The following is a 14,912-nucleotide window of genomic DNA, read 5'->3' as shown; positions in this document are numbered from 1 at the left end:
TGCAATGAACATTCTCCCTGGGAGTGGAGGTGTTGGGTCATATGGTAACTCTAAGTTTAACTGCCCAGGAACAGTCATCCTGTTTCCCAGAACACAGGTTACATTCCCATCAGCAGTGTGAGGGAGTTCCAAATTCTCCAGGGCCTTGTCAACACTAGGTAGCATCTGTCTTTTTGATTCTAGATATCCTAGTAGTTGTGAAATCGTACAATGTGACATTGATTTGCATTACCTGGTGACTAATGATGTTAAACATCTTTTCATGTGCTTACTATCCATTTGTGTATCTCTGGAGAAATCTGTCTACTCAGATCCTTTGTCCATTTTAAAACTGAATTTTGTCTTTTATTGTTGATTTTTAAGAGTTCTTTATATATTCTGGATACTAGTCCCTTATCAGATCTATGACACGAAAATATTTCCTTCCATACCATGGAGTCTCTTCATGTTCTTTTTCTTTTCTTTTTTTTTTTTTTTTTAAATATTTTTTGTTGTCAATGGACTTTTATTTATTTATATGTGGTGCTAAGACTCGAACCCAGTGCCTCACATGCTCAGCAAGTGCTCTGCCACTAAGTCACAACCCCAGACCTCTCTCTTCATGTTCTTAATGGTGTCCCTTAAAGTGTGAAAGCTGGCAATTTTGATGAAATTTTTTTGTTCCTTATGTCTTTAGTGTCATATCTCAAAAACCACGGCCTAATCCAAAGTCAGGAGGAATTATGTCTGTTTTCTTCTAGGAATTGCATAGGTTTTGCTCTTACATATAGGTCTTTGATTCATTTTGAGTTAATTTTTACATATTGTATGAGACAGGGTTTCAACTTCATTCTTCACATACACATACCCAATTTTTTCATCATTATTTACTGGAAAAATTTCTTTCTCACACTTATTTTCTTGGCAGTCTTATCAAGAATCAACTGACCAAAAATGTGAGAATTTATTTCTAGACTCTCAATCTACATGTCTATGCCATATTATCCCTGTCTTGATTACTGCATTTTTGTACTTAGTTTTGAAATTGTAAAGTATGAGTTCTCCAACTTTGTTCTTTTTCAAGATTGTTTTGGCTATTCTGGGTCCCTAGAATTTCCATAAGTATTTTAGGATCAGCTTGTCATTTTCTGCAAAGGAGTCAACTGGGATTTGATAAAGACTGCTGAATCTGTCATTTCAAGAGTGCTGCCATTTTAACATTAAGTCTTTTAATCAATGAACATTTCCATTTAGGTCTTCTTCAATTACTTTCAGCAATGGTTTATAGTTTTCAGAGATAAGTTTTACATGTTTTTTTGTTTGTTTTTGTCCTTTTTTTTTTTTTTTTTTTTGTAGTTGTAGATGGACAGCATGCCTTTATTTTTATGTGGTGCTAAGGAGCAAACCCTGTACCTCACACATACTAGACAAGTGCTACTAGCCACTGAGCTACAGTCCCAGTCCAAAGTTAACATATTTCTAAAATTTATTTCTTTATTATTTTGGATGTCATCATTGAGATTTTAACTTCATTTTTGAGTTGTTCATTACAAGTGCATAAAAATGAATGACTTATTGCATACTGATCTTGTTTCCTACAACCTTGTTGACTTTGTATACTAATTCTAATTTTTTTAGTGGTTTTCCAGGTTTTCTATATTATGCTATCATGTCATCTGCAAAATAGATGGTTTTACTTCTTCCTGTCCAATCTAGATGGCTTTTAGTTCATTTTCTTGACTAACTCTCTGGCTATAGAGCCTCCAGTACAATGTTAAATGGAAGTGGTGAGAATGGACACCCTTGTTTTGCTCCTGGATCTTAGGGGGAAAATATCTAGGCTTTCACCATTAAATATGACATAAGCTATGAGCTGTGGTTTCGCATAGCTCTTCATCAGCTTGAGGTATTCCCTTCTATTCTTGGTTTTCTAAGTGCTTCCCATGCTAAAAGTAGGTTAGATTTTGCTAAAATGCCTTTCCTGCAGCTACTGAAATGACCATGCCGTTTTTTTTGTCTTTCATTCTACGAGTTGGTTTATTACATTAATTGATTTTCAGATGTTAAATCAGCCCTGTATTCCAGGGATAAATTCCAATAGTCATGCTGCAGACTCCTTTTTATAAGATGCTGGCTTGAATTTGTTAGTATTTTATTCAGGATTCTTTTGTCAATATTTACAAGAGACATTGGTCTATAGTTCTCTTATGCTATCTGATTTTGGTAGCAGGGTAATAAAACAAGTTAGAAAGTTTTCATTTGCCTTCTATTTTTTGGAAGAGTTTATAAAGAATTGGTATTAATTCTTTAGATATCTTGGAGAATTCACAAGGAAGTCTTCTGAACCTGAGATTTTATGTGTGGGTTTTTTTTTCTTTTTTTGTTTTACTGATCCTCTCTCTTTATTCAGTATAGGTTTTTTCACAAGTTTTATTTCTTCTTGAATCACTTTACTTTATTTCTAGGAATCTGTCCATTTTATCAAACTTATCTAATTTGTTGGTATACAAATGCTCATAGTATAACATCTATTTCTGTAAGGTGGTAGTAATGTTTCCTTTTTCATTCTAGATCTTAGTAATTTCAGTCTTTTTTTCTTGTTTTTGCTTAACGTTTGCTAGTTTTGTTGATATTTTCAAAAATCAACTTTTGGTTTTGCTGATTTTTCACCTTTTCCCCTATTCTCTATTTTGTTAATTTCCACCCTAATCTTCATTATTTGTTTCCTGCTGCTTGCTTCAAGTTTAGTACATGCTTCTTTTTCTGGTGTTCTAAGGTAGAAAGCTAGGTTACTGACTTGAGATCTATTTTTTCAACATGGGCATTTACAATGACTATAAATTTCCTTTTAAGCTACTGCTTTCACTCCATCTCATAAGTTTTTTTTTTTTTTTGGTGCTGGGGATTAGAACCCAGAGCCTTGTGTATGCAAGGTAAACACTCTACCAACTGAGCCATCTCCTCAGCCCCTCCCATAAGTTTTGGTATGAGTATCTTCATTTTCATTCATCTCAGAATGTTTCATTTTTTATTTCTTTTTTGATTCATCAGTTATTTAGGAGCAAGTGTTTAATTTTCACGTATTAGTAAAGTCTCCCAAATTTCTTTTGTATATGAATTTCTAATTTTACTCCATTGTGGTAAGAGAACATTCTTGGTATGATTTCAATCCTTTCAAGTTCCTAAGGCCTGTTACATGGTCTAACACATGGTGCATCCTGGAGAACACTTCACACATACTTAAGAATAAGGCATATTCTGCTGTTGTTGAATGGAATGTTCTATAGATGTCAGATAGGCCTATTTGGCTTGCAGTGTTGTTTAAGTACAGTCTTTCCTTGCTGATGTTCTGCCTACTTGTTCCATCAATCACTGAAAGTGGAGTATTGGAATATCCAAATTATTGCTGAGTTGCCCATTCCCCCCTCGATTTTGTCAGCTTTTGTTTCATGCCCTTTGGGGGTATAATGTTAGGTGAAGTTGCTGCATTTTATCCAAGATGAGGTGCTACTTTGTGTTCTCCCGTTTCTCTCCTTCTCTGGCTTTCTTTCTGCAACATTCTTGCCCAAAAACATTCAATGTGAGCTGCCAGCTCCACACTATGTGTTTTCCCAACCTCTATCTACTCTTAGCAAAGTGCAATTCATGTAATGATCATTTCTTAAATTCTTTTGTATCTATGACAATTAATTAAAATCTTTTTGCACTATAATGCACAAAAAGAAGCCAAGAGTAATTTGTTAACTCACTTCAGAGATGCCTATTTTACAGACCACAACAATCCCAATGGTAAGGTCACTCACTACATTTCTCAAGCTTTTAGGTTCCCACTAAATGCTAAGAGGTGAGACAGGGTCAAGGTTTATGCTGACAGCAGCCTTAGGGGTGAGCTGGTGTCCATGTAAAAGAAAGCCCATAAAGTCTTGGACTTTCTCCTATTCTTATCCCAAGCAGGAATCATGCCTGGTTTTCTAGGAAACACTGACTTGATCTGATATTGAAAGAAAGGGAGACAGCAGCCTGGGCACAATAAACAGCATCCCCCCTGGAAGGTGAATAGAGGGAAACAACTTGGAACTGGTGTAATCGATTTGACACTATAGATTTGACACTACAGAAAACACAAGGTTAATCCAAATCACTGGGAAATGGCCAATCCTGACACAAATTGAGGATATTCGATAGCAAGTAGTTTGATGTTAGGAAAAGCAAAAACTAAAAAAGTTGTCCTTAAGATGGGCACACACATGCTTTTGAACAACCTTCATTTAACACCCACTTAGTTTACACTCAACCTCCAGCACCTTACTACCCTGAGAAGAACTACAAAACATACAACTTACATTCTCAGAGTACCCTTGTTCCCACCAAGAAAGTGGCGGGGATGGGGGGGGGGGTGGGAAGGGGAGGATAAAGCAACTTGGCAGCATGTGCCACTGTCAGGACCCATAGTTCCCCCCGTACAAATCAGAAGAATTGTGACCTATGAGCTGTTAAACAGGCAATTCTACTTGTCCTCCATTCTATGCATCATTTAAATTAGATTTGACTTTGGTATTCATATCACTCTGTGAAACATTTATGGAAAAACTATACTTGTATTGGAAATAAAAAATATATCTTGAAGTTACAAGAAATTTCTCAGTGGTATGTCAAAAAAATTTATAGAACAGATCAATTGCTGGGCATGTGGTGCATGTCTATAATCCCAGTAACTCAGGAGGTTGAGGCAGGAGAATCACAAGTTCAAAGCCAGCCTCAGCAACTTAATGAGGCCCTCAGCAACTTAGGGAGACCCTGTTTCAGAATAAAAAATAAAAAGGGCTAGGGATATGGCTCAGTGATTAGGTGCCCCTGGGTTCAATCCCTGGTACTAAGGGGGAAAAAAAAGAAAAAAAAGAAGAGACCAACTATTCAGGTATAAATTCTACAAAATATAAAGTTATAGACAGAAAAACATGATTAAGATTATATACAGCTTTAAACTTAAGTTTTACATATTGTTTGGTAAGAATAAAAACTGCTAAAAACCTTGAGAATAAAAAAAAAACTATACTGGTAACTATGAGGATATATGAAATTTTCTTTTATAAGGGTCTTGTGCATTCTGGGCAAGCATCTCTACCACTGAGCTACAACCCTAGCCCTACAAAGTTGTTTTTATAACAAAAGAAAACAATACACATTACAAACTGGAAAGAATTACTATCGAAATAATAATAGCTTTAAGTGTGTACATACATCTGCTTGATCTCCTCTCAACTGCGTTTTTGCCAGTCTTCAAGGTGTCCTTGCCCGTGTGCTGTAATTTTGATTGATGCTGCTGATGGTCATTAGACAACTTGCCTCCATTTCTCCTGCCATTCATCACCATGTTCTTGGATTCTCCCAACCACTTCATACCCACAGACAGCCTGACCCAGGTGCATTTAGTCACTCTCTTTTAATAGCTTAGAGAATGATTTCAATGTTCTCTCCTACCAGAAGCAAAACATGAAAAACAAAACAATACAGGGAGGTAAATACATGAAAAAGTATGCTAAACCCACCCCAAGAAAGACACACATGATTGAAATTAATTTAGTAATAATGCTTTCACTCTTAAAGACCAATAAGCTCCCCCGAACCATACCATGTCAGGTTCAGGACTAGAGTGCCCCCAGACTCTAGTCACAATGTAAACTACCTAAGACAGGAGGGATCTTTCTGACTTGTTCATTCCTTGTGCTAAGAGTGACTAGCAAACAGTAGGTGCTCAATAAGTATTCTCCTTTCAGTTAACTATCAATAAGAATCATCTTTGCTCCTTATTTTGCTGACATCTAGGAATAGCTCCATAATTCACTCAAATGACAGGTTTTGGTGAAGCTCTCTGAGCTGGGTAAACTCCAAAGAAATCATGTTCTTTGTCCAAAGGAAAGCCCTAGGAAAAGGCACCTATGTGAACTTCTGTCCACCATGGTGAATGGACTCTCATTTTGCTAATGGAATAAGAAAAATGATGCCCTTTCTATCACTTCATTACGGAATTATGCTTTAGTCTAAGTCACACTGAAAAGGCCCAAAGATATCAAAGTGCAAGAATATACAACTTTAGAGCCTAAGGCCTAAAGGGATTTTGTGATCACTAGCACACTCCGACATATAGATGAAACCAGGGCCACATTTCAATCTGCCTGCAGTGGAAACATGAGTAGAACCTGGTGCTTTCACCCAAGGACCTCTTGATTACACCAACAAGGGCAGTTTGCTTTACAGAACATATAGAAAGTATGAATAATACACTTTTTTAAAAAGTGCTGGCACTGAACCCAGAGTCTTCCACGTTGATAAGCACACATTCTACCACTAGCTATATATCCTCCTGGCCCCAGGACAAACCATTTTCAAGTACTCCCAGAAATGCATACCTGGACATGCCTTTAGTGATACCCAACACAAACACATGAATCACCCAGTTTTACTTGACCTCAGAAATCTGAATTCACAGTAGGTTAGAATGTGTGTGTGACCATGCTCAAGTGAAAGGTAAAATGTCTCAATGATGTTGAGGAGTTTTACAGCTGTTCTCTAAAATATATTTTTCTTGTTCCTTTTCTGTTTAAATTTCATTACTATTCAACTTTTATTGTGCCTTTTTTTTAATTTTTCTTGTAGGCTTCCTTAAATGCAAAGAAATACTGCTGTTTAAGTTACAGGAAAGGGCAAGTAAAACTACAACAGATATAAGCTAAAGCTTATTCAAATACTAAATTCATCAAACCTATCAAGACCTCCTATTGATGACCAAATACCCTATACACATTCATACTTAGGAAAAAAGGCACAGAAGTCAATAGTAGACTTCTTTCTTTGGCAGTACTGGGGATTAAACCAAAGGCTTCCTTGTACATGCTGTTAGGCAAGTGCTCCATCACTGAGCTGCATCCTTAGTCCTGTTTTTTGTTTTTCTTTTTCCATTTGAAACAGGGTCCTGCTAAATTGCCCTGGCTGGCCTTGAACTTGCAATTCTTCTGCCTCGCTCTCTTGAGTAGCTGGGATTACCAGTGTGCCCCACACTTCCCTGCACAGCAGTGTACTTGTGAAGCATCTAGACACGGGAAGGCTGAAAAACAAAATAATGCACCATGGCCCTCTCGCACCTTTCTTCTCTCTCTGCCCAGACTACTATGACCTGTCTTTATGTCTGGCTAATTCAGACATGCCCCAGTTTAGTGTTGAGGACCTCTATGAGATCTTCCTTGACCTTCACTGCCAAACACAGCTGCACATCCCTAATACAGGTCAAAGGCCTTAGGTCACTGTAACTAACCATGTGCTTTCCGTAACTGACTTGAGGGTTCCTAAGATCAAGAATCCATTTTTCTTATTTCTGACCCCAGTACCTAGCATAACAGAGTAGATCAGAGGAATCAACTGATGAAAGAATAAATGAGGCTCTGTTCTAAACCAGGTCACAAAAAACTGTAATTAAAGGTACTGCCTAACCTCTTCAAATCTCCTTTTTCAAGATGCCTATGGTGCTAGGGATAGCAAAAGAAGATCCTGCACAGGTACAGACATGGCAGGACTCACAGCCACCACCAGGAACCTCCCTACCCTCTGCCACTCTGCATTCAGTATCAGTCCCTACTTTTATATGTCCAGAGAAAAAGAGCAAGGAGGAGAAGGCAAAGTACTTTTTGTCATTTAGGGAATCCAGTCCTAAAACATCCCATATAACACACAGTTTATATGACGGAACAATGTGGGGTTTTTCAAAATATTTTTTAATTTTCAATGGACTTTATTTGTATGTGGTGCTGAGAAGCAAACCCAGTGCCTCACACGTGCTAGGCAAGCTCCGCCACTGAGCCCAGCCCAGCCTTGAAGAATGCTGCTTTCGAGGCTCTCAGGAGCTCTGACTTTCCTCAGCAAGGCCTAAAGGTCATCCACAGGAACCAGAAGAGGGGACTGCAGACAGAATCAAGAGACACAAGAGACAGCAAGCCATCTCTCCATGGAGAACCCCTAAGTCTCAGCCAAGATTCCCATACAGCAGGTACAAAGCAGAAAATCTGGGGAGGAGGCCCCCCTGGGTACCACCTCCAGGTAGAGCAGTGTGAGAATTACATTGACAGTCATTTTATCATCTATCAGAGTGAAGATCGCATGGCAAATTTTAAGACAAATTATGGAACAAATTTTATTAAAGAAATTATATCTATCAACCTATTTTTTTCTGAGAATTATGAAAAGTTCAACAACACAGTACACATTTCAGCCCAGTTCATAGAACATACTGAGACCCATGCCATTTTATACATTATTCTGACTGAACGTAGGTTAATGATCCATATTGTTAACAACTGTGACTTGGGTCTCGATCACATTGTGATCAATTATTGTTTGAACCGAAGGTCCCAGAGTGTGATAAGCTCTTCTGTGGATCACAGTAAGGATGAATTCCACACACAAGGCACACTGCATATACCCACGCATGGCCTCGCAGAGATGCCTGTACTTTCCACATAACCACTAGACAACAGAGATCAGTAAGGCAGTTCTAATAAAGCTACAGTAAGTTCAGGGCTATTCATAAATTTTTAACTCTACTAATTATCAAAATATTGTTTGTTCTACCAAGTGTGGACTCTGTTCTTGTGACACGATCTTTCCTCTAGGACCATAAAAGCAAGCGCAGGTTGAAAGTGCTGGACATAAGGGCAAGCAGAAGTTGAAGACACTGGTAGACAGAAAGCCCAGAGGCCCCTCCCAACATATACCAGTGCAGTAGTCTCTGCCACGGAACCCAAAAAGGCTCACATGGAAATACCCCCCAGTCTTGGAGTACAGGTTCAGTCTTGGTTTGGTTGACAATATCTGAACTGATTAGCCGCTGACTATATTTAGAAGTAAAAATTACTTCAATTTTATCCCCAAACTGGCAGAAAATAGAAATTTAAGAAAGAGTAATGGTCACTTCTTAAGTGCATAACTATAATCTTTCTTAGTTCTAATTTCCCAATTTAAAAATGTCAGGAAAATTATTAGACTTCTATATCTAGATCTTGGGGGCACTGAAGACTCAACAAAGAACAAAGAACAAAACAAGGTTTCTGCCCTCATCTGTGCTTATGCAGGTTAGTGGAACAAAGTGCTAGGAAATAAGTAACTTAATAAATAATATCAATAAATAATAAGTTAACAAGTAAATATCAGCACCTTGGGTAAGATACAGCAGTTTATGGTGGCAGGGGGTGATGGCAGAGAGCTGAGGGAAGCCAGGGGAAGTTGGCAGCCACCTGGGAAAGCATGCAAGGTCCAGGGAAGGGAAGCATGAAACCCAGAGGCAGAAATGCCCGTGGTATGTCTGAAGAACAGAAGCTGGGTGACTGGAATTGATTGGAGTGGGCAGAGGCACAGAGCAGGCCACAGAGGCTTCTAGAAGAAAGAACATGAAACAGGGTTTCAGAAGTCATTTACTCCCAGTGGTGTGGAAAGCAGAGGATCCAAATCAGTCTTTTGAAGGATCATGCTGGCAGCTTGCCATGTGAAGAGGCCACAAATGAATACTGTAATAATCTCTAGTAACAAGAGAAAGCAGGGAGACCAGCTGAGAGAGCACTGCAATAAATCAGAGAACTAGTGGCCTGCAGCATAGGTGGCAAGAAGAGGTTGGAGTCTTTTCTCAAAGTTTTATTGACACTTACAGATTGAATGTTGGGACGAGACAAACAGGACTCAAACGTGCCTCCAAATGCAAGACTGGTCTAATAATACTCAGGTGGTGACAAAGACTATAGGAAGGCTGGGTTTTGGCAGGGATCTGGGTGCAGGAGTTTAGCTCTGGTCTTTTCTGAGACGCCCATTAGAGACACCAGTGGCACAGGCATTGGACACAAGGGCCTGGAGTACAGGTCCAGGTTACAGAGAGAAATCTAGAGTGAGAGTGTTGATGGTGTTCTAAGCCACTGGACCAGACCAAATCACCTAGGAGTGAGTAGGCATGAAAGAAACCCAAGAACTGAGGGGGTCTGCTAATGAGGTCGTGGAGAGAGAAGAAAGTACAGGACACTGGAAAGAAGGTACCAGCCAAAAAAAGAGGGGAACCAAACCAGGGAAGGTGCCCAAGCAGGGAGTGACCAACACAGGCAAAGGCTGCATATTCCCAGAAGGCAAGTACCTCTTTCTCTTATGAGTATAAACTGGACAGGATGGGCCACTGCTCAGAAATGATAGAGAACTTCTAAAATGGACATGACAGCTCAACACACATGCTGAGGAAGACGAGAAATTCTGCTCAAGAAATAGATGGCAGAGGGGAAAAAAAGGAATAGCAAAAAAAAAAAAAAAAAAAGTTTCACATGCCAGAAAATGTAAATTAACTCAGCATGGGAGAGGATAGGCAATGGAAATTGGTTAAATAGTTTGAGAACACCATGCCTTCAGCTTCTTGGATCTGAGTAAATTTTTTTAATAGTTAATTCTCTGATTTGGAATGATATGGATCATCCGATTGTGAAAGTGGGGTAGAATTCCCTCTATTTTTGTAAGTTTTCACAAAAATGGCATAACCAGGACCGCTGGGGTGTGGTTCAGTGGTAGAGTACCTGCCAAGCATGAGTGAGATCCTGGGTTCCAGCTAAGGAAATGTAATTGTAACTAAGGTCCCAGATGGACAGCACCATTCCTGAGAGAATAACTGCACCTTCCACAGTTCCACTGGATCAACGAGTAAGGAAGAAGCACATGTTTAAGACTCTACTAACAAAAATAAAACTGGGACAATTTAGGAACAACATGAAACATTAAAAAACTGCTAAAATGGGTTAAGGATAGGCACTTGCCTATCACCTGAAAGACCCTGGATTCCATCCTAGCACTGCAAAGAAAAAGCAAGCAAGCTGCTAAAATTAATGTATGCAAAGAATTAAAGAAAAAGCTAACTCATATGTATACCATAATACCACTAAGCTAAAAGTACCCCACCCCTCACTACCAGGGTACAGGAGGATCACTACCAATGGCAACACCAATGGCCATTTTGGGGGGATGGGATAACTTTAAAAAACTTTTTATTTAAGGGTTGGGGATGTGGCTCGGTGGTGGTGCACTTTCCCAATGGGTGTGAAGCCCAATACTCCCTCAATACCCACCCCCACCATTGCCACCCCTAATGCCTATAGTGAATGTATTTATTTATAATTAGAAAGCAAAACAATGAAACAAAAACCCTGATACTCTTTAACAAATTTCAGAAGAAAGCAATGCTTAGGAAATGTGCTTGGTCCCCATCAAGCGCCTGCTTCATGGCAGGCAGCGACAGTACTCCACCACTGAACTACAAGCTGTTTAGTGATTTTTTGATTTAGCTCGTTCCCAATTTGATAACCCTGGTTCCAATCCTTTTTTTCATTTAAAGACAGGAGATATTTTGCTTAACGTCCTTACACAAATCAGGACTTTAAAAAAAATCTGTCATAAAAAATAGAAAAACTGATTCTGAAGAACTATAAAAAAGTTAACATAATTCCTGTGACATTACCAAGAAATCTCTAAGCAGTTTAACATGGTGAATTTGTCTGAAGTTTATCTTAAGAGTATTCAGACGCAGGGAAACAAATCCCCAGTGGTTGAAACTGAAAAGTTAACACATGTTTTTAAAAAGCGGGCTTTAACCTATTAGAAGATTTTTGAAAATTTTATTCAGAAAAACAAAATGTTTTTCAAGTGATTTGGCTATAACCTGGTAAGAAAACAATTCAATATACCTAAGAGTTAAGTGTTATCCCTGGAGGATGATTAGAAGTCATTTTTACCTGGAACATGTTCAACTTTTCAAAATGAACACGCATCACTTTTGTAATAATAATTGTATATACGTTGCGGAAAGGCAGGCAGGCTGACAGCCCCCCACCCTTCAGTCCCCGCCCAGTCCCACTTCCCAAGCTCACAGGCATCCTTGCCACAGGGCTCCCAAGCTTACCACCACTGTACTTGCATCCTGTGTTGTTATCTGATAACACCTACCTTCCCAGTGGAGCGTGGACTAGCTAAGGTATGCTATCCAAGCACTCACACCTAGCACCCAGGCTTCCCACACCACAGGACCATTCGCATCACGCTTTCCATTTTTTTGGTACTAGGGACTGAACCCGAGGGAACTTAACCACTGAGCCACATCCCCAGCCCTTTTTATTTTTTATTTTGAGACAGGGTCTCTTAAGTTGATTAGGGCCTCACTAAGTTGTTGATACTAGCCTCAAACTTGGAATCCTCCTCCTCAGCCTCCCAAGTCGCTGGGATGACAGGTGTGCACCACCACACCTAGCTACATCACACCCTCTTTCAAATCTGAAACCTAACTGCTGCATATCCAGTTAGTCACTGGATCTTTCCCCTACATCTAAAATTACAAAAGAATTCTACATCAAAGAATTGCAAATTAGTCTTTACCAACCACTATTCCAAGCCCATCTGCAATCACCATATACCCAAAGTTCTACAGAAGCCTCAAGTAATAATTCTAATGATTAGGTCAATATGAGAAGACCTGCAAAGCTATCAGAGACATTTCTGATCAATATCCCATCATAAGAGTCTAATAAGGTTTGACAGGGCAATTGTTCAGTTGCCAATCTGTTAGAAAACTACCATGAATTCACGTTCAGGACAGCAACCTTAAAATTTGCTCCTATGAATAGCTGTCAGAAACCTCACCTGAAAAAGCTAGACACGTGCCAGATTAGTTAACTAATGCTGCTGGTGGGAAAGGAGATTTTTGTTTCTCTCAGATTCACAATTACACCTCTACCCAAGTTAGAGCTGTCACTGCAGCACTGGAGCTGCCAACCTAGCCACATGCTAACCCGGCATCTGGCACCACCAACTCAGCAGCAAAGAGCAGGTCTCTCCATACTTGTGAAATGATGACAAGTGGTGTGTTATTATTAGGTTGTCATTCCTGCTTTCCTTCTCTAGCTTTTGCAGGGTGAAGCTCAGAAGCACTTTGCTTTGGCCAATCCAACAGCTTCCCCAAGCATCCTTAGGTGGCAATGCTCTCATCTGGCCCACCAAGGGAAGGGGGCCCTCTCGGGATCAAATGGCGGCTAGAGTCTTTTTTTTTTTTTTTTTTTTTTTTTTAGGGAGGGTGCTGGGGATCGAACCCAGGGCCTTGTGCTTACAAGGCAAGCACTCTACTGACTAAGCTATCTCCCCAGCCCCTGGCTAGAGTCTTTTAAACCACTGATCATGGCAAACTGGTCTATTACTCTAAAGGGGACTGCAGTAGGCTGAAAATAGCCCCCAAATCGATCAGGTCCCAATCCCTGGAACCTGTGAATATTACCATATAAGGAAAAGGGTCTTACAAGATGTCATTAAGGATTCTGTTGATGGAGATTATCCTGCCTTTGTAAGAGAGAGGCACGGGGAGGCCCCACACAGGAGAGGCAGAGACTAGAGTGATGTGGCCACAAGGGAAGGAGTGCTACTGCCACCAGACCCTCCAAGAGCCAGAGAGCAGATTCTCTTCTAGAGCACAGCCCTGTCATACAAGCTGTGGGTCCTGTGAAACTGATGCTGAATTTAGGGTCTCCAGAACTGTGGGAGAATACATTTCTATTGTTTTAAGCCATCAAGCATGTGGTAATTTGTTACAGCAGCCACAGGAAACTAATAGAGACCACGAAAAAGTAAACCAAAGTAGAAATTTTTTTCACTATCAGACACTGGAAATACATAAAATTCTAACACACACATGAAAAAAGGTTCAACGTACTTTTTTAAGTACGTATTTAAGCCAGGCATGATGGCACATGTCTGTAATCCCAGCAGCCTGGCAGGCTGAAGCACGAGGATTCTGAGTTCAATGCCAGCCTCAGCAACTCAGCAAGGCACTCAGCAACTCAGCGAGACCCTGTCTCTAAATAAAATACAAAAAAGGGCTGAGGATGTGGCTCAGTGGTTAAGTGACCCTGAGTTCAATTCTTAGCCCCCCCCCCCAAAAAAGGGGAAAAAAAGGGTATTTAAGACTACTTTGAAAAGTTATTTTTTCCCCTTCAACTGCAGGAATGAAACACAGTTACAGGCTTATATGGATTCTGAAAATAAAGGTGGTTTCCCAGTTACACATCTAATCACTTATGTCCCATGCTAAGCCAGATAGCCAAGATCTTCCTTAAAAGTTTTAAGATTGAACATGTCTATTTATAAAGTTATAAAAATAGCTATTAAGCTAAAAGTTTTTCATCTAGTAAAACATTTTGAATAGCAACATCCACTACTGGTAAATTTATCATCAGACATTTGCAATTTCTACCTGGTAATCTGAAGTCAGACATGTAACAAATTGCTAACTGCCTCATTACAGAAAACATTGCTTCATGATTGTTCATGTGCCCATGTCCAGTGTGCTTTACAAAGAGGGATTTAGACAAGAAAGAATTCGTGTCCACCACAGTCTCAGTAGGTCTTTTAAGAATAAAGGTTATGTGATTATAAGGAAACTCAACAAAACAACAAAACCCCCACAGAGAACAAAGCACTGCTTCCCCCATCTTTCCAACTGACCCACTGCTTACCTTGTAGTACTATGAAATAAAATCCAAGATGCTTCTTTGTACCCTTTCCTCTGAGACCCAACAGTATCTCATTCTTCTAGAAAACAGATGCCACCTGGTGCCACATGTCTGTAAGTACAGCCTCTATAGCCCATAGTTCCTTGAAGAACAGCCAATGAAAAGGTGAGGGGAACTTCAAAGGTGATTTCTGGGCTGGATTTCAAGGAATGACTGAGTCTGCCAGGTGGTGCACTGTGCAGAGGGAGCCCAGAGTGGCTTCGCATGTGGCTCTGCAGTGAAAGCACCTGGGTCCTTCTCATCTCATCTAGTACTTTCTAGCAGTGTGACCAAGCACAAGTCTTTTAACCTCACTCACAGTCCCCCGCCTTG

At 39.8% G+C, this 14,912-nt stretch overlaps 1 protein-coding gene across 1 annotated transcript in view; it reads right to left on the bottom strand.

The window, feature by feature from the left end:
• KMT5B (lysine methyltransferase 5B) overlaps positions 1 to 14,912 on the bottom strand; it is a 55,107-nt gene that overhangs the window by 32,204 nt on the left and 7,991 nt on the right. The window contains 1 exon segment of the mRNA XM_079103294.1: positions 5,221 to 5,456. Coding sequence (XP_078959420.1) covers positions 5,221 to 5,380 — 160 coding nt within the window. The 5' untranslated portion in view covers positions 5,381 to 5,456.

The sequence above is a fragment of the Sciurus vulgaris genome (genome assembly GCF_902686455.1).
Source record: "Sciurus vulgaris genome assembly, chromosome: 11".
Taxonomy (NCBI): domain Eukaryota; kingdom Metazoa; phylum Chordata; class Mammalia; order Rodentia; family Sciuridae; genus Sciurus; species Sciurus vulgaris.
The sequence above is the reverse complement of the archived record's forward strand: the minus strand, read 5'-3'. Positions and strand labels throughout refer to the sequence as shown.